Source organism: Eulemur rufifrons, chromosome 4 (genome assembly GCF_041146395.1).
Source record: "Eulemur rufifrons isolate Redbay chromosome 4, OSU_ERuf_1, whole genome shotgun sequence".
NCBI lineage: Eukaryota > Metazoa > Chordata > Mammalia > Primates > Lemuridae > Eulemur > Eulemur rufifrons.
Window position 1 is genome coordinate 77,678,341 of NC_090986.1, and position 26,146 is coordinate 77,704,486.

The 26,146-nt window shown below is 41.4% G+C and overlaps 1 protein-coding gene across 1 annotated transcript in view; it reads left to right on the plus strand.

Annotated features, from left to right (window-relative positions):
* The first annotated feature begins 9,125 nt into the window (after positions 1 to 9,125).
* USP12 (ubiquitin specific peptidase 12) overlaps positions 9,126 to 26,146 on the plus strand; it is an 81,442-nt gene continuing 64,421 nt past the window's right edge. The window contains exon 1 of the mRNA XM_069467414.1: positions 9,126 to 9,342. Within this exon, the coding sequence (XP_069323515.1) occupies positions 9,295 to 9,342 (48 nt within the window). The 5' untranslated portion in view covers positions 9,126 to 9,294. The remainder of the gene's footprint in view (positions 9,343 to 26,146) is intronic.

Sequence of the window (26,146 nt, forward strand, 5' to 3'; positions counted from 1 at the left end):
TGACACGCTGAAAGGGTGAAGGTCTTTCCAGGCCTAGCTCTCTAACCCCTGTTAGTGCCCCAAACTGCCTCTCATCTTCCACTGAGGATTCATATCATAGGTCTTATTATTGTGATTATTATTATTATTTTTTTGAGACACAGTCTCGCTCTGTTGCTCCAGCTAGAGTGCCGTGGCGTCAGTCTAGCTCACAGCAACCTCAAACTCCTGGGCTCAAGCGATCCTCCTGCCTCAGCCTCCCAAGTAGCTGGGACTACAGGCATGTGCCACCATGCCCGACTAATTTTTTTTTCTATTTATTTTTAGTTGTCCAGCTAATTTCTTTCTATTTTTAGTAGAGACGGGGGTCTCGCTCTTTCTCAGGCTGGTCTCGAACTCCTCACCTCGAGTGATCCTCCCACCTCGGCCTCCCAGAGTGCTAGGATTATAGGCATGAGCTACCGCGCCTGGCCTATTATTTAACCATTTTTAAGTGACATTGAGTACATTTCACATTGTTGTGCAACTATTACCACCTTCCACCTCCAGAAGTGTTTTCATCTTGCAAAACTGAAACTCTGTACTCATTAAACAATAATTCCTCATTCCCCTCCCCCCCCAGCCCTGACAACCACCATTCTAATTTCTGTCTTTATGAATTTGACTATTCTAGGTACCTCATGTAGATTGAATCATATAGTATTTTTCATTTTATGACTGGCTTGTTTCATTTAGCATAATGTCCTCAAGGTTCATTCATGTGTAGGTTGGGTGATAATTTTGTTTCTTTTTAAAGCTGAATAATATTCCATTGTATGTTTATACTACATTTTGTTTATCCATTCATCTGTCTATGGACACATGGGTTGCGTTTCCACCTTTTGGTTATTGGTCTGGTGCCCAGACTAGAGTGTAGTGACGTGATCATAGCTCACTGCAACCTCCAATGCCTGGGGTCAACCTCCAACGCCTCAGCCTCCCCAAGTGCCAGGATTACAGGCCTGAGCCCCCACATCAAGCCCACAAGCTATTTTGACTGAATTATCTTGCTAAGAAGAGGAGAGGAAAAAGATTATGGGTGAACAGCTGTGCATTCCTTTTATCTCCTTTGTCCTGTCGGCCTGGTCTGGTGCTGAGAGCTTACGTGCAATATCCTATTTAATCCTTCCAACAAATTGACGAGGTGGGGGTTCTCACCAGTGCACGATGAGGAAACTGGAGCTGAGAGGCTTAAGTGCTGGTTCTGAATCACAAACTGAACATCTTGAGTCTCGGGGAGGGTGGAGGGCACTGGGAGATTCAGTCAAGCCTTCTGGCACCCTAAGCTTTACCCTGAAACCCTCTAGTAATTCAGGGTCAACCACTACTACTCTAGAGCTTTATAAACGTTTACTTTCCCATACTCATTTTTTTGTCATCTATTTCCTATTTCCCAGGAATGATTAACCACAGAATCCTTAAAATGAAGAAGTCCTTGCTGTTTACAGGCAGCAGAAGAGAGGAGGAGGTGGCCCTGAGGACATCATGCACCAGTCCGCCACAGGTTGGACAGAGAAGCAGCCCCGACTTGAGCTGTGAGAGATAGGTGTGCATTTCCCTGTTACCTGAAAGACCTACTTGAAGAAATTCTAGTAAATCTGTCATTTGTGTAAACTCAAGGTTTGTGCCAGGAGGCAGATATGTCTCTGCTCCCGTGTGCAATTTTTGTTTAAAAAAAAAAAGTAAATTTCAGTGCACAATATACCTGGCACAATCGACAAGAAGGAATCGGGGAAGGCTAAAGCAAATTCCCCTAAAAAATAGCCAAACAAACCAGAGAAGGTTGAGATGGAGAGAAGCTCAGAAGGACAAGTGTTCTTCCCCTGCTGAGGAAAAGGTGGCCCCTGCTCTGTGGGCAGGTGATGGGCTGGTGGTCACCGCATCTCTTTTCTGTTTGAGTCTTGAGGATGGAGCGCCAGAAACGTGAGAATAGAGAGAAATTTCTCAGTTCACTTCCCTTCCTCCCACATAACTTTTTCCTTCTGATGGCGGTGCTGGAAAGACAACGCAAGGCTAGCCCTCCTAAAGCAGGCAAAGGAATGCTCGCCCTTTCATTCACGGGGAAAGAGACTGTTGTCTTTCTTTACTAGGAGAGTCAGAGCCAATGAAGGCAGAGGATAAGAGCCCTGAGAGAGTCCTAAAGAAGGAGTGTTGGAGTTGGAGTGTGGATTCTACTTCGGCAGAGAGGAATCATATTTAACCTAGGCTCATGATAAGTTACTTTTAAAAAATAAAAGTTGGCTGGACACGGTGGCTCATGCCTGTAATCCTAGCACTCTGGGATGCTGAGGTGTGAAGATTGCTTGAGGTCAGGAGTTCGAGACCAGCGTGAGCAAGAGTGAGACCCCCCCCTGCCTCTACTAAAAATGAAAAAACTTAGCCGGACGTGGTGGCACACACCTGTAGTACCAGCTCCTTGGGGAACTGAGGCAGTAGGCTCGCTGGAGCCCAGGAGTTTGAGGTTACAGTGAGCTGGATTGTGCCATTGCATTCTAGCCCAGGCAACAGAGTGAGACTCTGTCTCAAAATAAATAAATACATAAAAAAGAAAAGAAAAAATTATAAATTATGCCTCATAATTTAAAAATAATGTCACATAAATTTGTCTTTTAAGTTTTAGAAACACTCAAATTTGCTTAGTTTTTGAAATAGTTATACATTCATCTGGTTCAAAACTCAAAAAAGTGTACAGTAAAAATTCCCTCTTGCACCTTGTCCCCCCCCTCCCATTTCTACTTCCTCAATTTCAGGAAATCACCAGTAACTGTTTTGTGTATCTGACAGGAGAGTTTGTTTATGCTAAATTTATTTTGGAAGTTTTGCTTTTGCTTAACATTGCAATGCTTAGCTATTTCAATAGAGTATTATTTCAAAAAGAAGAAGTGGAAGCCACGTCTACTTCTCTCAACTGAGGCCGCAGCTGGAGCATTACAGGAAACCCCCAGGGTGGCACACTACCCCTTGCTGGGTGCCCTGGGTGGGCTGAAGAAGCTCAAGTGGCAGAGAGGCCCTGTCGGGTGCTAAGATGCAAATTTGAATGTGAAAGTGACAGTAAAATCACAAGTTAAAGCCAAACTTTTACAATGCAAACTTCAAACATAACCTCTGGTAAAGCATATAGAAAAACTACTCTCAGAAATTTGAGAAATAGGAAGTAAAGAGAGCGCAGACACTATATTCATAGAAAAGACTTCAAGGCACAAGTAAAGAAAATCAGAGTTAGGATTGAGGATGTCAGACAAAGGTGCTGGAGGCTTTTTGGAGTCTAGAGGATGTTGCATTTTCTTGTGCTATTTTTTTTTTTTTCTGATGAACTTTCTCGTTAGAGTTGAACAAATGCTAAGGAGAAAATGGCAAACTGCAGCCTGAAGATGAGAGTCCGAGAAGCAGGCAGAATATCGTGTAGTGCTTGAGGAGCCTTCACATTTATGGTGTTGGTTGGAGAAGATAAGTTGCCTCTATGTATCAGAATTATTTTTATTTGCTTTGGAGTTGGAAGCATTTAAAGTGTAGGTATTTATCAGGTGCAGTTCACTCAGTAACAAGTATTTATCGAACACTAACTGTTCTTTCCCAGGCATTGGGAGCAGAGCCACGCAAATGGACACGCTCCTGGTTCTCATGAGTTCACACTCAGAAGAGGGGATCAGGTGTTAGCCCAGGTTTCCTTGAGAAGGTGACATGCGAGTTGAGGTCTGATGCTAGAAGGCTACAGTGCAAAAAAGGAAGGAAAGTGTTCCAGGGAGAAGGAACGGCCAATGCAAAGGCTCAGAGGTGCCACGGACTTGCTGGTGTTTTAGGAACAAAATGGAGGAACACAGTGGATGAAGGGAGAGTGGTGTGAGATAAAGCTGGAAAGATAGGGAGAGAAGGAGAAGGAGGAGGAGGAGGAAAAGAGAAGAAAAAAAGGAGGAAGAGCAGGAGGGAAGACTCTAGTATTGTGGTAGCATTTTTGATGACCTACAGAAGAAACAATGTGTCTTCTCTAAACCCTTGTAATAATATAAATTACACCCTTGGCACTTGTCTAATTTAAAGTTGTTTGTGTACATGTCCTCTTTCTTCAATTAGGTGGCAAACGTTTTGAGGGCAAGACTCTTGTTCCTTAAGTTTCTACCAGAAAGCCTTCACAAGTCAGAGGTACTCAGCTGATATTTACTGACTAAATAAATGGAATCCAGATATACTGTATCTTGCTGAATAGCTGAGCGACCTGAAGGCATCATGTTTGTGTCCAAGGTTGTCAATGTGTTTTACACTTTATGGGGCGTTCTCTCTCTCTCTCTTTCTCTCTCTCTCTCTCTCTTTGCCTCCCTCTTTCCACAGAAGAAAGAGTGGCTAATGAAAGCATTTGAAAAGGCATCCCTCTCTCAAGTTAAGCTCAGCAGCTTTTGAACTTGTTCTAAACACCTGAACTGATTGCCTTATCCTCACCAGCATCTTGTTCCTCTCCTCTAGGCAGACATTGCTTAATGAGGACTTAAGTAGACAAAGAAAATATTCTGGTCTGCATCTGTGTCCACCAGAAGACAAGGTTTCCTCCTCAGCAATGGATCTATTGGTTTGATGTCTCCTTGAAATTCTCTACCATGTTGAGTCTCAACAACAAATTGCAAGACTGGGATTCCAAACTGATATCATGAAGAAAACGGAACAAGTTTTATTTATTTATTTATTTTTTTAAGAGACAGGGTCTTGCTCTGTTGCCAAGCTGGAGTGCAGTGGTGTCATCATAACTCACTGCAGCCTCAAACTACTGGGCTCAAGCGATTCTCCCACCTCAGCCTCCCAAGGAACTGGGACTATAGGCACAGGACATCATGCTTAGCTAATTTTTAAAATCTTGTTTTGTCTTGCTATGCTGCCCAGGCTGGTCTTGAACTCTTGGCCTCAAGTGGTCCTCTCACCTCAGCCTCCCAAAGTGGTAGGATTATAGGCATGAGCCACTGTACCTGGCCTAGGAATAGGTTTTAAGATAGGCAAATTCCACCACTTATTACTGGTGGACAGGACAGTGGAGATCCCAGAGACCATAACATTTGCTGGGTCACTGTAGGTCAGTTTGTCTTCTTGATATTCCACTTAACTCCACAAACTCGCTGCAACACCCCCCAAGCTGCAGCTGTGGGCACATCCCCCTCTCCTTCCGGTTCGTGCTCCTGCAGACAGCTTTCCCTCTCCTGGGAGACCACATCCCCCCACCCCCCATCCTACTCGACCAGAGTGTGAAGCTGTCCTCAGCTTGTCCCACTTCCAGGCAGAGCCGGTTCCACCCTCCTCAGAGCTAACAGGACTTGGTTCTTCATTCTCTCAGCTCATTTTCCATAAAAATTACTTGACTATCCCAATGGACTGTGTCCTTCCTGAGGGCACAGATTTCTCTTATTCATCAGTAGATGATCAATAGATACTTGTTTTAATGAATGAACCCACATTTCACTTTTAAATAGAATATAACAGGGTTGTGCATTCAGCCCTCTTCTTTTAAACTTCTATTTAAATAATGACTAAGTTTTAGATATATTGGCTATGTGCTATCCTGCCCAGCATCTATCAGGCATGTGTCCATTGTGTTGATAACGCAGATTTACTCGTCTGAATGAGAAGTCTGCCTTGAAAAGTAAGTCACTGATTTGTTGATTCAAACTAATAAAAGAACATTACTGATTTGATTGACATCTACTGCTGGACCGCTGGGTGATATTAATTAATGCCACCAAGAAGGCTGATTCATTCAACTGTCAACAGGCCGGAAAGAGAAGGGGAGAGCCTCTGGGAGTGGATCCCAGCCCTGCTCTGGCGAGTAGTGCACTGATGAATGTCATACTCCCTCGTGAACAAAATAAGCATGAAATGACGGAGCTGCAAGGTCGGTGTAAGGGTTACATTGGAAAATGTATCTAAAGTACTAATAAGGTGACTGGCACATAGCAGGGGCTCATTAAATCTGAAGGAGCAAACCGGTGGCCTGAGGGCTGTATTGCCCACCCTGACTTTTAAAATGTTGACTTTGTTCATTCAAAGCTCTCCACTTCGTGTTGAGTGCTGGGCACTATTCTAAACACGTCTCCATGTTTTATTCTCCATCTTTTATCCTTGCAACATAATTACTACCCTTATTTTACAGGTGAGGAAGAGAAGACACATAAGTATTTGAGTGTATGTATTTTGCAGCTTAAACTTGTATGCAAGTCCCAAAGGAGTCAGTGCCTCTCAACCTCATCCTGCCAGAATCAAAATGAGGTACTTTTACAAAAGATGGTCAAGGCCAGGTGAGGGGGCTCACGCCTGTAATCCCAGCGCTTTGGGAGGCTGACATGGGAGGATCCTTGAGCCCAGAAGTTTGAGGTTACAGTGAGTTATGATGGTGCCACTGCACTCCAGGCTGGGTGACAGAGCAAAATCTGTCTCTAAAAACAAAAACAAACAAACAAAAAGCCAGTAGAGCAGAAAGGACACAGGTTTGGTGTCTGGAACCAAGTTTAAATCCTGGTTCCATATCTTACTAATTGCACAACCTTGGAAAAGTTATTTCTGTGCCTGGGTTTCTTCATCTAGAAAGTGAGGATAATCATAACACCTGCTTCTCTGGGTTGTTACGAGGGTTGGATAAAATACTTAGTGCATGGATAAATCCTCGATCCCTGTCATTATGAATGTCTATGACCCTTCTTTCTCTCCTCCCCACCACTTTCCTTCCTACCCCGTCACAGGCAAAGCTTCACTCACTTATGTGAGCTGCTGCAAAGCCACATGCCTTCAGGGAGAAGGGAGGTGGCAGAAATATATTAAGTGACCTGTGGTAAACTGGAGACAGGATGAATGATAGAAAATATGAGGTGGCTTGTAAGGGATTGGAAAGTGCAGGATTATGTGAAGGTATTCAAATGAAAACATTTTAAAATGCTATGCTAGCCAAATGAACTAAGGTTGGCCCTAGTTCATCTACTTGCTTAGTCTCTGGAGGTATCTGGGTATATTTTGCAGCTTACACATTCAGAAAGGCCCAAAAGGAGTCAGTTGTACACAAACTCATCTTTTGCTAGGCACAATGAAGCTCTTTGTAAGGCAGATACAGCTGCAGCTAAAAACAGTCCTCTAAAACCAGATTACCCTTTCTAAGCTCTGGGTGCAAGAGTGTGGAGTCTCAGCCAAATATAATCTCCAACTGCATTACATAGAATAAAGACCACCCTAGTACAACACCTAGCACATAGGAGAACCTTGTTGTTTGTGCCTCTCCAGTCGACTATAGGCATTGTGAGGCTCTGCAGTTAGGTTCTATAACATTACCTGTGAATTTAGATGGCTCTAACATCAACTAGACACAACTCCAGTTAATTCTACCAGCAATCCATTTTTAAGAGGCCTTGGTCTTATATAAACTTATGTGTAAGGCTGTGGCTTCTGTTCCTGTGACGAGCTGGGATATATATACAAGGAGGCATATTGGTGGGCAGTGTGGATGGAGGCAGGGCTCAAATTCTGGCACATCACACCTGTTTGCTGGAGCAGAATAGCAAGTGGAGAGGACAGGATGACAACAGACACTGTTCAAAATGGGCAAGACACATGGCGTTCAGGGGCATGGTGACACTGGGATGAGGCCCAGGAAGGGCCTACAGGTCTGAGAATGTAGAAGCTCACATGCGAACGGGGTGGGACACAGCAGGAAAGAATTCAGGTGGGTGACGCTGGCAAGTACACAGAGGGAAGTGGGTATCAGGGTGGAGAGGAAGGGGCCCCGGTTCCACCGAGGCAGGTGCCTGGAGAACCAGGCTGGCGACCATGGGACTTGGCTATATTCATTCTGCATTTTATTCCCCGAAGCAAGCTTATAATGGAATCACTATGGAAACAGAATTCATGTACCAGAAATCTATTTTTCACCTAAATTTTGCTTGAATGCTTTGCTTTGTTTTTCGAATGCTTTGAATCGGTGAGGTGAAGCATCCCTGAGTTTAGAGCTTTGTCTGAATTCAGACGCTCAGCCCAGAAAAGCACCCCATCACTGCTTTGCCAACCAAAAAGTCTCACGGGCTTTCTAATAGAATTTATGAAGTTATTCTACTGACTTGAACTACTTTTTCAGATGGGAAAAAATAACGCTGAGCCGCCAGACGTGAAGAACAGGGTGCAATGATGAATTTCATAAAAGTGGAAAAGAGGAACTATCCATCAAGCCAGCTAACACTGCTCAAATATTTCTCACGGGACATTTTCTCACTGGTGGGACTTCGTGTCTCCGGTAACATCATCATCACTGCTGGGCTGAGCTCGTCCTCACTTTGCAGCTCCCTGTACAGACATTTAGAAATATATTCTAAATTTACGGCCAACAGGCAGGCAGGATTCGCTCCTCTCCATTACTTGCCTTTCTTCTATAATTCAGAGTCAAACATATATAATTTGTCCTTTACCTCATTTTTATTTAATTACTTTGTGTGCTTCTAAGTTACGGTGTTTGACTCAGGTGAGTCACCCAACATATGCAAAAGAAACAAACCAAGTGCTTGGGACACATGCCCGGGATATCCTAATCGTACAGAAGAAGCAAGTTTCCTTCCACCCCACCCAGAGTTACCCCCCGTTTTCTGTTTCGGAAGCGGGGACTGGCTGTTCCTCCGCCCGTGGCAGGGCGCCGCGAGTCAGTTCCCGCCAGGAGTTACCCAGGTCCCCGCCGTCGCCCTCGCAGCGCCCGGGGCCTCCCCCACCCACGGCGCCCCCTCCGCAGCCAGCGCCTGCGACGCACCCGCTCTAGGACCGCGAGGGACGCGGGCAGGAGCTGCCGCCCGCCCCCGGCCCCGCCCCCGGCCGCGCGCGGGGTGGGGCCGGGCCCGAGCTCCTCACTCGCGCTCCCGGGCCGTGGGGGCGGGCGCCGCGGGGTGGGCGGGGCTGCGCGCGGGGCGGGGCCGCTGGGCAGTGCAGCTGCGGGCAGACCGTGCATTAGGGCCTCGGCGCAGCCGCTTCCCAGCCGCTGGGCGGGGTGCGCGGCGGGAGGCATCGCGGGCAGGCGCGGGCCCCGAGGCAGCGGCTGCGCCCTGCGCCGGGGCGGAGCCGGGGGCGGGCGGGCGGCCGGCAGGCGGGGGCTGGGGCCCGAGGCCGGGAGTGCCTGAGCGCCGGCGGCGACGACGGCAGCGGCAGCCCAGCAGGCCCGGTGCGTGGGTCCGCGGCGGCTCGGGGTCCGCCCGCGGGCTGCGGTGCGAGCGGGCGGCCCGGCTCCCCTCCTCCCCCGCCCGCCGCCGCCGTGATTGGGTGGAAGATGGCGCTGGGCGGATGGAAATCCTAATGACAGTCTCCAAATTCGCCTCCATCTGTACCATGGTAGGTGCTGCGGACGCCTGGCGGGGGCGGCCCGGGACCCCTCCGGCGGCGACACTGTGCTGGTTCCCGCCCCTCACCGCGGGGCTTGGCGCGGGGGCCGGCGGCGGGCGGGGGCGGCTGGACCGCGCGCGGGCCGGGAGCGCGGGGGATTAGCCGCCCCGGCGGCGGGGGAGGGGGAGGCGCCTGGCGGGCCGGGGCGGCGCGAGGTGGCAGTGAGGGGGCGACCGCACTGGACGTGGCGGGTGGCTTCGCTGCTCCAGCCTTCCCGCGGCGCGGGGCCGAGGGCCGAGGCGCGCCCGGCCTGTGGGGGCGCGGGGGTGGGCGCGTGCGGGCCGGAGCGCGGCCCCAGGCTGGGGTCGCGGGGCAGGGGACGCGGAGCGGCGCCGGCTGCATTTCCGTCTGGCCGTGCTCCGAGCGGGGAGGTGTCCCCGGGCAGGCGGGGGTCTGCGGGCAGGAAGGAAGGGTCTCGGACGGGGTGGGCTGGCGCTCATTCCTGCCCCAGGAGAGGACGGAAGTCAAGTGCAGATTTCCTCCTCGCGCCGCTGGCGAGGCCGAGTGCCCGACCCCGCGCTGGGGGAAAGGGGTGTGTGTAAGGGTGGAAACTTTAAATAAGTGCTGTTGAAATTTTCTCCATTTTCTACTCTCTCTCAAAGGCACGAGCTCTCTCGTTTCCAACCATGTGTCCAGGTGGCAGTCTTGTCACTGGGAATCCGCGTTAATCTTGAAAAGCAGCATTAGCTTTCCTGTCATTTGTTTACTTCAATACACCAGACACATCTGTGTGTGGCTTTTCCGTATGTCTGTGCAGGGACTGACTGCAAGGGCGATTGTGTTTGTTTTATTGGGCCTTTTAAATAAGGGAAAAGTGCTAATGCTCGTTGAAAGTCCCGAATTCAGCAAAACGTGGGCGCGTTTAAAACTTGGTGTTTCGTGCTTGGGCAAAAGGACCACAGTTTTCCACATGATGAGACAAATTAGTTTCATTAGCTTCTCATGAGCTTATCTATAGGGATCCTAATTTACGAGTCATCACCGAAAAAAGTTATTCTTTGCAACGTGGGCCTAGTGGTTATGTTACTAAAGACTTCTGAAATCTTCTGTTTCATGTCTCACTGGGCCCTTTAAAAAAATGCAACCGATTTCACATAGGAGATCCCCAAGCAAGCTTCCATCTAAGGGTGGTATATTTTATGTATTTTTCTTTAACGAGTGGTGAATCAGATCAGAAAGATGCTATGAAAGCACATTCTTTACTGCACGCTGGGGAACAGTATAAAACATGGCTGAAATCAGGTGGACTTAAAATCTATGGTCTTAAAGAAATCATACTGAAGGATGAATCATTGAAGAATTTATATCCCCAAATGGATGATTGTTCTTTCTCACAATTTACATTTTAGGAAAGCATTGGTATTAAAGGGACTACATTAAAACGATTTTCCGAGAATTCTTTGCGCTGTCTTCAGATATGCCAATTATTATCTTATTCAATCTCAAAAAATGTGATAATTAGGACTTTTACTGTGATAATTTTTCCATATTGCTGAGCTACACCCATCGTGGAGTCATAGTTCATTGTCAAAGTCTAAGGTTTCAGGAGTGGTTTGATGCTCTTTACTGTTGTTCATTCACTCAAGTATTGTATACATCTGGCATCTGGCACCGACTAAATGCTAGAGACTTGCTTAGTGCTGGGGATACGGTCGTGATCCAAACAGTCCCTGCTTTCATGGTGTTTACATTCCTATTGGTGGAGACAATGTTCAAATAAACATTAATAAATGTCTGCCAAAATAAGATTAGGACAGTGAGACATGGATTTGCCAAGGTCACACATTGAATATGTGGGATTCTGATCTCAAGGATGTCAGATGCTGAAGCTCTTTCTAGAGCATCCACTCAGGTGCATTCATTACATGTATTGTGTGTGTATTGGCAAATACAGAAAGCGCCTGGCCAAATGAGATTGTTCCAAAGGTACTATTATAATTGGGTGTGACTGTATTCATATTTGAATATGTTCTAGTGCATTCCCAAAATAGTGCTAAATATCTCAAAGTAATTTGCAGTCTTTTTAAAATTTTTTTGTACAGATGGTCTTGATATGTTGCCAAGGCTGGTCTGGAACTTTTGGCCTCAAGTGATCCTCCCACGTTGGTCTTCCAAAGTGCTGGGGTTACAGGCATAAGCCACCGCACTTGGCCTTTAGTCCTATTCTTTAAAGAAAGTTGCCATCCATCTTTCTGAGAATTACAAAATTGATGATGAAGAAAAACAAAGATACTTAACCTTTGTGCCTTTGTAGTTGCTGCTTTGCTAGGCTTGAAACACTTTCCCTGTCCTTGTCTGGCAGGTTTGTACCTGTCTCAAGCAGGTAGCCTTACTTGAATAAGCCTACCTCTGTCCAGCCTACCCTCTATCCTCCTCATGTAATTTCATTTTTGTAATCTCGGTGGTACTTAACCATTCCTATTATGTTGTAAAATTCCCCCTCTTCTCTTATTAGATTGTGAGGGCCTTAAGGAGAAGGGCGATCATTTATTTCTGCAGTTTGATCTGGAGCACTCACTTCTGCGTACAATGAACAAGTTTCTCAAAGTCATTCATTCCTCCTACCTGTGTCCTGCAGTGAATTTGGTGAAACATGAGAGTGGGGGTGTGTGAGTGTATTGTTGGAGAGAAGATGGGCTGGACTTAAAGAGAATGGTACTCCTGAGAGAATCAGCAGCTGTGAAAACATTTAGGATGAGTTGAAATTTTATTCTGTAAATACTGAAGTGTATGTATTTTTTTCATTTGTCAAAATAAGGTACCTGGGCAAATCTGTAATACCTTGATTGAGTTAAGTAACTTAAAAACAATTCTTTAGCTGTGTCTTATTTTAGATCACTATTGTTTTGCTTACATATGAAAATTAGTAAAATTTGTTTTTCTTAAGTTAGCATTATAGCCTGTTCCAAATGAGTGATTATGTTTAGATTGCAATGAATAAATTTCCAAAGGTACCTCTAGAAATGCTTTTTTTTGTTTGTCCATAAAATAATGCATTTTCAGTATCACATAGTATTTTGTTTTGCCTTTGAAGTAGTTTCAGACTTAAGGGCCTGGCAAAGAGTAGCTTCCTAATATTTAATATTAATAAGTGTGAAATAATGGGAAAAGTGGCAGAGTACATGTAGAGGGACTCTGTTTTGCAATTGAAGTGGAGGTCACAGAGCAGTATTTGGTGGCTAATCCTGGTGGTCTGGCATGGTTGCTACAAGGAGGCAGATACTACGTAACTGCTAGCTCCATAGATGTTAGCTCTGACTGTTACCATTATTGTCTCTGAAGGGATTGTTGGGAAGGGATTGTCCCAGAAGGGGATTGGGCAAAGGAGAAATTGCTGCAGGGCGTGGGTGGAGTTAGATCCTGGGATGGCACTGGCTTGGCTGCTTGCCCACCCGTAGTCACAAGGGGGTGAGATAGATCCGTTAGAACATGGTGTTAATGAGGCCAAGGCCACAAGTTAGGTGCTAAGTGAGTCTTGCAGGCTTTACTTCTGAGAAAGCCTGTGCCTAGCACAGCACCTTGATCATGGTCAACTTTAAACTACTTATTGAAGAAAAGGCATAGGTAAAGTTGGCTATTTGCTTTTTCTCATTGTCTGGGATTCACTGGGGGTCCAGGTTAGAGTATGTGTGGTCAGTGCGATTTATCGTTGCTCTGGGGAAAAAAAGGAACATGGGGGGAGGGTATCAAAGTCTATGCTTTGTTGGGGATGTGTGCATGTGTCATAATTTCTTTAGGTAGCCAGAATATTACATTAAATAATAAAATTCCTTGTTCCTTCTCAAGAAATAGGGTGGATATAATTCTTTTATTAATAAAATTGTTTTTATTAATATTTTATTAGTAAAAGTGCTTGTATGATAGCAGCATTCAAGTGTGAGTTGCTATTGTTTTATCTAATTTTTGCTGCATATACTATAAATGTTGACTTAAGAAGAAAGAAAGCCTGAAAAATAAGGGGTCTTCTATCATATAAATGATTGGTCAAGCGAAGGTTTGAGCTTAGTAGAGACAGGCCATTTAGAAGAAGTATTGTGAAAGTTTTATTTAAGCCTACTGATCTTTTGAATTTAGCTAAAATACATTTTGGACATTAAAAATGATACATTCTCATTGTAGAAAATCTGGAAAATATAGATAGCAAGAAGAATATAACTTATTTTACCTTCTAGAGCATATTTTGACATTTATAAAACTTGAGTTATATTCCCTAGATACAATTTTATGTTGTTTTCCCATAAGTGACCATCATGTTAGTTTTAAAATTTGCTCAATTTTAGGATAAACTTGGGGAGTTTAATGTTTTCAAATGATGAGATGCAAGATTAACTCGGTAATAGCTTACTAAGTTGTTGACGGGTTACGTGTTTAGTGATTATTAGAGGGTAAAGTTATATGGTTAGTAGAAATGGGATTTTATAAAAGATGGTGAGTTTATTCTAATATTAGGCACTTAGTTATCACAAAGGTAAGACTATTGGGGGTCCTGAAACTTTTAAAATGCTTACAAACTATAGTTTCAAATCCATATTCAGTTATGTATGGTGTGTATAAATATGGTCTTATGTGGCTTTGCTTACCTTCTGGTGGCTTTTTCCTTCCACCTTTGGCTGATTTTATAATAGATCTCAAAGTAGGTTAATTATCTACCCTACTGTGATCCATGTTGGCCAGTTTCAGCCAGACTTTATCACAACATATCTTGTTGTCTTATTTGATTCTAGGCTTTTGACCAAGTCCCCAAAGATAGAGTCTACCTCCTTTTGTCCCTTACTAAGTTCCTTTTTCCCTACCTTTGAAGTCATATTTTAGCTCTTCTGAAACTTTTACTGTCTCTGGAAAGATTATTTGTATACTTTGTATAATTCTTTTCCGTAAACCTTAATTTTTTAGATTGAAATGATCTAATTTTATTTTGGTTTCTCTTTTAGTAGCCCTATTACAGAAACTTAATATAGTATTTCATTATGTGTTTGACAGCATGGTATAATAAAAAGAACAGTTGTACTAGAAGGTAAATTTTAGTCTAGACTTTGACATTTAGATGTGTGTGTAAGGGAAAGTCTTTTAAAACTTTCTGGGTTGATTTTTCTCATCTGTGAAATAAAGGGATTGGACTAGACGATCTTTAATAAATATTCCTTATATAATTGTTTCCTTGTGAATAGAAAATTCTGATCCTTTGAGAGTTTATAAATGATTATTGATATTGTCATCATTTTGGGAGCTCTAGTCATGTTTTAAATAATATAAAGAGAATGGAATTTGACATAGTTAAATATGAATTTTGCCTAGTTTCCAAGTTTTTTTAATGTTGTAGAATTTATGGAAAATTACAGTCTGAAGTAAATATATATATATATATATATACACACATTTTTTTTTTTTTTTTTTTGAGACAGAGTCTCACTTTGTTGCCCAGGCTAGAGTGAGTGCCGTGGCATCAGCCTAGCTCACAGCAACTTCAAACTCCTGGGCTCAAGCGATCCTCCTGTCTCAGCCTCCCGAGTAGCTGGGACTACAGGCATGTGCCACCATGCCCGGCTAATTTTTCTATATATATATTTTTAGTTGTCCATATAATTTCTTTCTATTTTTAGTAGAGACGGAGGTCTCGCTCTTGCTCAGGCTGGTCTCGAACTCCTGACCTTGAGCAATCCACCCGCCTCGGCCTCCCAGAGTGCTAGGATTACAGGCGTGAGCCACCGCGCCCGGCCTGAAGTAAATATATTTTTATTTATAACCATTTACTAGAGGTTAGTGATATCACCATTTTAATCATTGACAGGCTAATTCTCAAAGCTGTTTACTCATTTTTGGCACTTTTTTCTTTGCCAATACCATTTTTTTAGAAAAAAGGATTTGAACTTTTTTGAGATTTCACATTTATTTCCCTAGCTGTGAGTATGACCTTGGATGTTACCTCTCTTTGCCATGGTTTCCTTACCTATAAGCTGGGGGTAAAATAATATCTAGTAGACTAGTACCTGGTCGTGATAATCACTGTGTCATGTTGGCTGTTACTGTTATTAACCTGTGATTTGCTCCCCTCTGTGGTAAGAAGTACTCACTGGCACTACTAATTACTGTTAGCTCAACAAATACTAACCAAAATTGAAATTGGTCTTATGAAATACAATTATGTCAGTTCATTTTCATCATAAGAAACATTAGTTGATTTGTAACATATGCCTCTGAGGAAGCACTAATTTATTTTGAAATTAAGTGGATTAAATTTATAACATTAAAGCTAAGAATATAGATTGTCTTTCCCTGCTTTGAATAGTTTGTAGAAAGAGATTTTATTCCTTTTGTCTGGGAACAAAATTGGCAGGTCTAATTTGTGACAGCCTCAAACATGTTTTAGAAGTTTAGATAAGTTGGGAATACTACTTTTAGAAAAAGAATCTTACGTTATACTAAAAAAAGAAAAAAGCATACCAGCTTTTTGTTATTATTAGAACAAGGTTGTGTGTATTAAAAGTCAGCTTCAGGCCTTACTCCATTTCTGATTTTTCTGTTGTTTTCTGAGGCCATACTGTTATGCTTAATTCCCTTATGCCCCTATCCTTTGCTGGAATAACATCTCTCTTTGGTTTATGATGCACTTAACCCACCTTGTTCTTACATATCTTGTCTGAAACCTGCTCTCCCTCTCTCATGGGCTGGAAGAGGGTAATATATTCACATATCTCTACAGTACTTTAAGATGTTGGGAGAAAATTGTAAGAGCTAGATATTATGAGAGATTATGGATTGCTGAATTGAAAACTCTCAGAGACCCAGGATTGTTGAAAATACCTGTGTATACCATTGGACCATTTACTGTTTTATGCACAGAATTTGTATTGGAAGGAGGTGAGAGTGATGGTTTTATCTAAATTGTTTTGCAAGAAAAACTATTAAGTCTTTGCTTTCATAAAAGCAATCAAGAAGACTTGTGATAGTGTGAAGTGTAAGATGTGTAATGTAGAACATGATTGACTGTGAGGTCCTGTAGCCCTGTGTTCACTGGCTTATCCTTTGCGCCTCTGTAAGAAAGACCATTAGCTTCTTCTAAAAAGTGTGTTGTGTCTAAAGAGGAGATGTATGAGCTTGCCTAGATTCTCCATCTGTAGTAATCCACATGTCTGAAGCTGCCCACCTATAAAAATTTATTTCCAACTTAAAACAAAAGTGGATGTTTATGTCAGTTATAGCTGGCAGACGTTCTTATTGAAATGCTTCATAGGTGCAAGAACCATCCATGCATTCCCTACTCATAAAGAGTGGTTTAATCATAGTATTTTTCGGTGGAGTTAGAGTATTGTTACCTTTGATTTTATTGTAGTACTTTTTATTTTAGTGATCTAATAAACCTCTGCCTGATAGTGATTGAGTTTTTTCATGGTCGGAGGGGAGGAATTTTTTTAAGCTAATAGTGTTCTTTTTGTTTGTTTATTTTTGTTTTTTTGTAGAGAGTGGTTTTTCCTTTGGGAAGTATTCATGGAGACCTACATTATATCAGGGCGTATGTGGGTTCTGAGAATATAAAGGTGACTATGATAAGCTCTGGTCTTACGGAGCTTTCCTTTTAGTGTGTCCTGCATGGGTTACAGTTGTGCTGAGAAAGTAATGGGGGTGGGGGCAGCCAGGAGGTGTAACTGGGTTGGTCAGAGACACTCAGCCAGTCCCAGTCCTGTGAGAGCAGACTTGTCTGTGTATTCTTGGAGGCCCTACAGATACTGTTTTCTGTATTTGCCCCAATGAGAAAAAGATTGGGAACCAGCTTGACTTCTGGTGATACAGAGCAGCAGTCCCCAGCCTTTTGGGCACCAGGGACCTGTTTCATGGAAGATAATTTTTCCATGGATTGAGTGGGGAGGAGGCAGGGCTCAGGTGGTGATGCCGGGGATGGGGAGCAGAGCGGCTGTAAATACAGATGAAGCTTCCCTAGCTTGCCCACTGCTTGCCTCCTGCTGTGCCGCTGGTTCCAAAGTTTCATGGAAGACAGTTTTTCGTGGAAGACAGTTTTTCTGTGGACCAGGAGTCGGGTGGGGTGGGGCGGGGCTCAGGCAGTGATTCACAGCCAGGTTCCTAACAGGCCACCAGTCGGCCACTGCCTCGGGGTTGGGGACCGCAGTTATAGAGGGTAAACATAATAACATGAGTACAATGTGCAACTTTTTATTAGTATAAGTAATGGTAAATATATGTGAAAGAAAAGATTGTTTCTCTCTGCGAGAGAGAAGAGGACTTCAGGAAAATGCTTCATGGAAGAGATTTGGACTTGTTTACAAAATGAACGGTCATGTATTGTGTGGACATGGAGGGATGGGAAACCATGTGTGAGCAAAGCTATAGAGTCATGGGATAATAGGTTACTTTTACGTTCTGTAGGTGGTTTGGCATGAAAAGATCTTATGAGAAACGAAGTAGGAAGGGGGCATATTTAGAAGTACCAAGGGAGTTTACCACCAACTATCGATTCTCATTCAGATAATCATTAAAATTTGTATTTAGCCAGAGGAAATGTAATTCCAGAGGAAAGTTGGGGAGATGTAAGAAACAATGGAATTGACAAAAAGGTGTTGGTAAATTCAGTTATACTGATTGTTAAAAATTGTATCGTTTTAAAAAAGAAAATGACAGCGATAACAAAGATGGGTGGGGCAGAAGGACTCTTCAGTGGGTAGTTAAAACTTGTTAAGGGCCTCATTCTTGTTTAGGAGCCAACAAAATAATCACCATTAGAAAATTTAAAATTATTCATGAATGTTAAAAAATTAAAGATGAACATACACCCACACAAGAAGTGAATTTTCTTGCTTCCAAACCAGCAGAAATTTAAACCTTGTCATTCAGACTCTCAGGGCAGGAAAATAGGAAAAACAACATGAAAAGTAAAAAAAAGAATGATAAACAGAAAACCTAGGTGGAAGAAATAAGCTCTAGTTCTTTAATCATAATGAATCTAAATGAATTAAACTTACCTGCATTATATTAAAGGAACTATCAGATTGGTTAAAAGACAAAATATTGCTTAAGAAGAAACATACCTACAACAAAAGGACAGTCTAATAATAATAGTACAATACTGTTACCACACTTAAGAAAACTAACAATATGTAGATTTCTTTTTGAGATATTTCAAAAGCATTTCAAAATCATTTAGTTATTTTTTTTTGTTAGTCTCATTCTTTATCGTCTGTCATCTTCAAGATCCATTCAGATGTAGGAAAAGTTAGGCAGTATTAGCCTCATTTTCACAAACTGGAATAATAAAGTCATTCCCACAGTAACTAGGGATGAAGTTCAGATTTCTTGACTCCTAAATCCCTTACAATATTTTTAGGACAATATGTTGCAGCTTTGATAGTTGAGACAAAAATTGTTCTTTTAAAACAAGAATTTGGGAATTTTTGTTCCTAACTTCTTAGCTATGTGTGTCTCTGTGTGTGTATGGCTTTGAGTCCTGCGTCCCTTACTAATTATTTGTTCTTGGGTAGGCCACTTAAATGGTTTCAACTATGAAATTGAATAATAATATTTCCGTTAGATCAGATGAGATGACATGTGAAAATCCTTTGTACTATAAATATATATTAAAATCACTGTTATATGATCATTATTGGTAGGATCCCTTGCCTGCTTAAGAAAATGATAGAAGGCACTCGAAGATACCATGGACTGTAGGAGTCATGACAGTGCTCACAAGTTACCTTTGACAAGGTGTCATTTCTAAGTTTGAAAATGAGTAATGATCCTAGTCTTAAGATGCTCAATCAATGAAACAAAGTTTCAGATTACCTTTAAAAAGATATTTTTACTGTTAGAATTTATGGTTCATAGAGCTACTGCCTTCCACCCTCCCCGCCACCCCCCTGCCCCCAGACAGACAGAGTCTCCCTTTTGTCGCCCAGGCTAGAATGCAGTGGCATCATCATAGCTCACTGCAACCTCATACTCCTGGGCTCAAGGGATCTTCCTGCCTCAGCTTCCCAAGTAGTTGGGACTACAGGCGAGTGCCATCACACCTGGCTAATTTTTTCTATTTTTGATAGAGACAGGGTCCTGCTCCTGCTCAGTCAGAGCTCAGGCAATCCTCCTGCCTTGGCCTCCTAGAGTGCTAGGATTACAGGAATGAGCCACTGTGCCCAGCCTTCTCTTTTTTTTTTTTTTTTTTTTTTTTTTAAGGAAGGTATCACTACTGGGTATCTACCTCTACCTAGCTCTATATCAAAAAGATACCTGCACTTGTATGTTTATCATAGCACAATTCATGATCACAAAGATACGGAATCAACCTAAGTGCCCATCAGCCAATGAATGTGTAAAGAGAACATGGTATACATACCCCGTGGTGTATTACTCAGTGATAAGAAAGAGTGAAATTATGTCTTTTGCAGCAAGTTGGGTGGAACTAGAGGCCCTTTTCCTAAGTGAAGTAACTCAGGAACAGAAAAATAAATGCCACATGTTCTCAACAATAAGTGGGAAATAAACTATGGGTATGCAAGGACACATAGAGTGGTGTAATGCAGCGGTCCCCAACGTTTTTGGCACCAGGGACTGGTTTCATGGAAGACAATTTTTCCACACACGGGGGTTGGGAGGGGGGATGGTTTCGGGACGATTCAAGTGCATTACATTTATTGTGCACTTTATTTCTATTATTATTACATTGTAACGTATAATGAAGGAATTATACAACTCACCATAATGCAGAATCGAATGCCACCACTGATCTGACAGGAGGTGGAGCTCAGGCGGTGATGCGACCGGTGACGGGGACCGCAGGCGTAACGGACGTTGGAGATTCCCAAGTGGGCAGGTTGGGAGGGAGTGAGGGATGAACATTGTACCTGTGGGGTACAATGTACACTATTGGGGTGATGGGTACACCAAAAGCCCAGATTTCGCCACCATACTATATATATATATATATATATACATGAAACAATTCAACTTGTACTCCCTAAATCTATTTTTAAAAAAGGAGGAAGTAAGGTATCTGTGGGCTTAGTTTTCTCATTGACGTAAATTCTTTGCCAAATTGTTTGTGCTGTGAGGGAGTAGTTACATTCTGATGTCAGCTAACTCTGCAATTCCCTCCTAGTAACATTTTTTTAAAAGATCTAAAATTAAAATGAGTAAATTGTCTCCATGTCTACAGTATTTGGTCTACCTGGGTTTTTCAGGAATCCCTGAAAAGAGAACTTTTGTGATTCTTTCAAATTATTAAATAGAAAGAGCCCATCTGGGCACGGGTAAAATAAGCAGTAAAGTGTGTAAGTCATAGGGCAAGGAGAGAATAAAATAAAAGCCTTTTGTTCTTTGGAATGGAAAATATGCTTATAATTTGAGATTATATAGATGAATATTTATTCTGCTTTGTATGTGATTATCTTAGCCTAAAAATCTAGGCATTGTAACTTTTAAGAAATTATTTCGACATTTTTTTCCCTAGAATATTGTTTTACAGTTTTTCTTTGCGGATGTTGCAAGGATTCCCTGGTTGTTTAATTTGCTTTATGAAGATACTCATATGCCAGGGTGATTAAGGTGGTACCTTAGTACTTTGAACTTTGCGTGCGGAAGGTGTCTTGAAATAGTAGAGGAAGGGCATTCTCTTGTATGAAACAGGATGTAATGTTTAAAAGGTTTCAGACTTCATGGCCTTGAATAATAAAGCTTTGGTTTTTCTAAGAGCAGGTGAAGAATAGTCATCAAGTGGTTTCACCTTTCATTCCTTGATGGATTTAAGGGCATTTAGGCTGATAATTTCCTCAGACTGGTGTAATCAGGGCTATTTATGTAAAAGTGGACAAAATTTGGAACAATCGTGAAATGTCAAAGTCACAAAACTAAATATAACTGACCAAAAACAAAACCAAAAATATTGTGCTTTGATTCTGGTAGGCAAATTTGTGTGATTATTTTTGTTGTCCTTAGTTGTGTATGTTTCTTTAAAAAGACGGTTCAGCTTTTTTTAGTTCACTGGTTAATTTCCTGTGTTTTTATTGCATTTTTAAAATTTGAGGAGGCTTACATCTCTCCTGCCTGGCACCCAGCCGAACGAGGACCCGTGGTGTTCACCCGACTGATTAAAGCAGATTCCTTGACTTAATCAACTTCGCAAAAGAAAAGCTGACCGGAAACAACTTTCTCTTCTAGTTGTTTTTTCCCTGATGAAAATCAAGCCCTAGCCATACTTGCATACTTGCATCTTCTTAGTTGAAGACATTATAGATTGCCCTTTTTAATTAAAACGATACAAATGAAATCTGTCACCTTTTTTGTTCTCTATTTAGTGTATTTTTTATTGAAGTTTCCCCCGGCTTTATTGAGGTATAATTGACAAAATTGTATATATTTAAGGTATTGTTTTTATTCTTTAAGGATTGAAGAGTGGGTTTTGCTCAGGCTACTGTTCCTTCCAAGTACTTTGTGGTCTGATGTTTCAATAGTTTTTACTTCCTTGTGTCCTTAAAGCCTCTCTTCTGTTTGTTACACATTTTCACCCCAGATGTTAGTTGTTTTAGTAGCCTACTATCTTTCCTTTTCACTTCTGGAAATGGGTTGTAGTTATTCTACTATTTCAGTGCTAACGGCCTGGCTCCATTTTGATGTTCTTGCCATTTTATGTTAATGATGACTTAGGTCATCTTAGCAGACTGTGTAAAGTTGGTTGTGACTTCTGTAATGTTTAGTTTTCTCAAGGAACTTATCTAGCAAGGGGTCTAACATTTCTTCAGTGGCTACTTAGTGGCGCTGTTGCTAGGTACTTCACAAGGCTGAACCTGCACAGTGATCAAAAATACAGGTATAGAAGGGTTTGGGTTTAGGTAAATTTAGATAAATCTAGAAGGATTATTCAACAGAGTTAGAATATTTGGGTTCATTCTTGGTTGACATCAAAGTTAACAAGGCCCTCTACAAATGTTACTGGACATTGGTAGAGAAGGCCGGACTGCATAGGTGTGGCCTAGTTGAGAATTGAAATTTAATGATAGAACACTAGTAAATAAGCCTGGTGCACATGGAATGGTGTTTGGTAAATGTTTCCTATTTTCTTTCTGCCATTTTTGGGAACAGTCTATGTTTAATATTGACTCTGAAATATAATGACATGGTTACTTTTAGAAATGGAGTGGTAGATATGCCCTGGTCATTTAGCAATTAATAAATTGTTTTTGAAGTACCAAAATGAGGAAATAAATAACTCAGGTTTAACTCTACATATTGTTAATATATTGACTGCCACACTAGAAAAAGTTATTTTTCCTTGGGGCCACAGTGTTTTATTAGGAAAATAGAATAAAAACTTCAAAAACAAAATGATCCTTTGCAATTTAATGAAAAATTTGTTATTTTTTATTGTTTTTTGTGTGTGAGTTATATGCCACTTGAAAAATAGTTCTCGCAACTCCGAAGATGAAGAGATGTGAGCTACATATGCTTCACGAGGCTCTGGGCTCAAAACTAGCATGAGTTAACTGCAACTCACATGGCAGTTAATGTGTTAAAAAATAATATGACATCTTATTACCTTGGAAGTAAGAGTTTCTTTTAATTCTGCATTTATGTAAGCTTTTTTTTTTTTTTTTAACTCATTTAAAAAACTACAAAATCACGTAAAGTTAAAAAACATCTACTCCTACAAGGAGGAGGAGGGTCAGCCCCTTTCCCAAGAGGTAATCGCTAGTAAGAATTGTGAGGGGTGTGTGTGTATGTTGCCAGACATTACCTGTGCATATACAAACATACGGTATTGTGTGTGTTCGTATCCTTCCCTTGCAAATAAAATCAACTGTGCAGGTTTATGTGCAACTTCTTGCCTTTTCACTTAACTTATAATGGACATTTTTTGTTGTCGTCATGTTGTTTCATTCTAGGTCAAAACTGTATGCATTTTAATTCTCTGTTATTTTTGACGTCAATCATATTAGCAAGGTTGGGTTATATAATACTATTTGCAAGTTTTCATTTTATTAAACACAAATTGTATTAGTTTCCTAGGGCTGCCATAACAAAGTGTCACAAACTGTGGTTGTCTCGCAGTTCTGGAGGCAAGAAGTCCAAAATCAAGGTGTCAGTAGGGTTGATCCCTTCTGAAAGCTGTGAGGCGAATCTGTTCCAAGCCTTTCTCATAGCTACCGGTGTGCTGGCAGTCCTTGGCATGTGGTTACATCAGTCTCTGCCTTCATTTTCACATGGTGTTGTGCCTGTGTCTCTCTTTACCTTGTCCTCCCTCTTTGCCCAAATTTCCCCTTTTTATAAGGTCACCAGTCATACTGGACTAGGGCCCACCCTAATGACTTCCTTGTAATTTGATTACCGCTGTAAATACCCTATTTCCGTACAAGGTCATATTCTGAGGTTTTGGGGGTTAGGACTTCAACATATCTTTATTAGGGGACACCTTTCATCTCATAATACCAGTGGCACAGTCAGGTCCATTATTACGATCAATGTCAATAAATGTACATTATGTAGGGTTATGTACTAGACACTGCAGATACAAAGATGTTTAAGTTTCAGCCTTTGTCCTCAAAGGACTTGCAGACTATTTGAGGGAGACCAACCTCATCCATCATAAACACTGATACAGACTTGATATGCTACGTGTTCTGATGTTTAGAGGGAGATAGGCTGGCATTGGAGTGAAGCCTGGATCAACCCGAGAAGGCTTTTGGGAGTGGTGGGGAGGGAAGCTTGGTGGGATTTGAAAGGTAATTTGAAGGAACATGAAGAAGGGAAAGGGGTTGGAGAGGACGTGAGAAGTGAATGAAAACAAATAACAAGAAAGAAAGAGAGAGAGTTCAGTAATTAAAATTACTTCAGTAGTTTAATGTTTCAGTATTTTTGTTCTCAAATTTGTTAAATTGATTGGGTTTGTATTGGTTTAGGCAAAAGTCTCCTATAAAGATCTGGTAGTTTAAAAAAAGGCATGTGTTACTTCCTGATCACTAGTTAAAAAGAAAGAAAAATGCATGTGTATGTTGTTAAAAATCATATTTATAGTCTGTAGAACTCACTGTTGCTAAAATGAGTTAACGAAAAGTACTTTTGATACAGTAGGTAAAGGAAAGTGGGAGAGATCAGATACACGCGTAGAACACCCACTTCTTTTTTTCCCAAAGTACTGACGGGGAAAAAAAACCTATATAATCTTAGGTCTATTTCAACTATGGCACTTTTCTGGGTTTTTTTTTTTTTTTTATTTCAGCATATTATGGGGGTACAAAAGTTTAGGTTATGTATATTGCCCTTGGCGCCCCCCCCTCCACTTTTCTGTTTTTTCGCTTAATATATGTAAAACCTATCAAGTGAAAAGGGATCAGAGGAAGTGGTTTACTAGAATATTTATTGGAAAAACAAAACAAAACATGGTTACCGTGGGTCTGTCAGTAGTGAAAATAACTGTTATACAGAATGTATTTTTATAGCCTACCTATTGTGAAGAAACCTCACCAATATCAGTAATTACATTTTGGATAGGTTTATTAATATTGGTTCATTTTCTACAAACAACAATTGTTAAATCTGTGAACTAGGCCTATAAGGAGTAGTCTTTAGTTTTACTGATGAGGAAATGGACAAATGGACAAATAGATTATTTCAGATTACAGTGTCTTGAATTTAGAATTCTGCCTGAGATCTCCCTGTATTCAGCCTGGTGCTTTTGCTACTGCATCATACTGGTGCTAATGTAGGTATAAACACTAATTTCCCCCTGAATACAACAGAATGTCATTCACTCCTTGCTCTACCTTCACACACACACTCATACACACATAGTTTCTTAATACTCTCAAATATCCAATCATGGTTGAAATTACCTGATTGTCTCAAATGGTTTGATATAGATGGGGCCATACATTCATTGCATTTGGTTATTTCAGCTCTTAAAAATGGGTTCCTCCTCCTCTTTTATTACAGTTATGTCTTGAAGAAATCAGATTGTCCCATAGCTTTTCCCATTTTTGCAGGTTGCTGATCGCATCCCCTTCACGATGTTTAACATGTTCTTTCATCCTGGGTATTTTCTGTAAACTCGTAGATCTAGAGGCTTGATCCAGATTCCTTGATTTTTTATTTTATTTTATTTTATTTTTTTGGCAGGGTTGGGACAGGTGGTGGTGAAAAAACATTGGTGATGTGTGTGTACCACCTATGACATCACATTCTGAGCATGGAATGTCTTGTCCCTTCAGGTCCTCACATTGTCAGGATGGCTCTATTGTGCAGCTCCCTGGCAGCATTTCACCTAAGGGTTTTTAGCAACTGTTGATAATCATTGTCTAGATCTAGTATTTCATAAGGGGTTCAGAACAGAGTTTTAACTGCTTTTATACTTTTTAAAAAAAATATTGTAAAAAACAGAGAATATAGATCTAGTCTGTATTGTATTTGAAGCTTTCTTACATTTGCAGAATATTTTCGTAGTTGTACTCCTAAAATAATAAATTTAGACAGGGTAAAACTTAAAAATCTTAAGTTGAACCTTTTCCATACCTAAACATAATTTTGTGATATTACAAGTGAATGAGTGAGGCTCTAATGAAAATTCTTGCATTTGAAATATAATAAGACTTGACTGTACACTAAGACTTGACAGAGTAGCTTTTATTTTCTCTTTTTCGATACGTTCCATTTTGAAGTTATATACTTACTACTCCCATGCTTTTAAAAAAGCTACTTTAAATTCTTAAGCATATGGTTTAGAAAAGTAGATGAACTAACCAGATTCAGATAGTCACTTGAATTT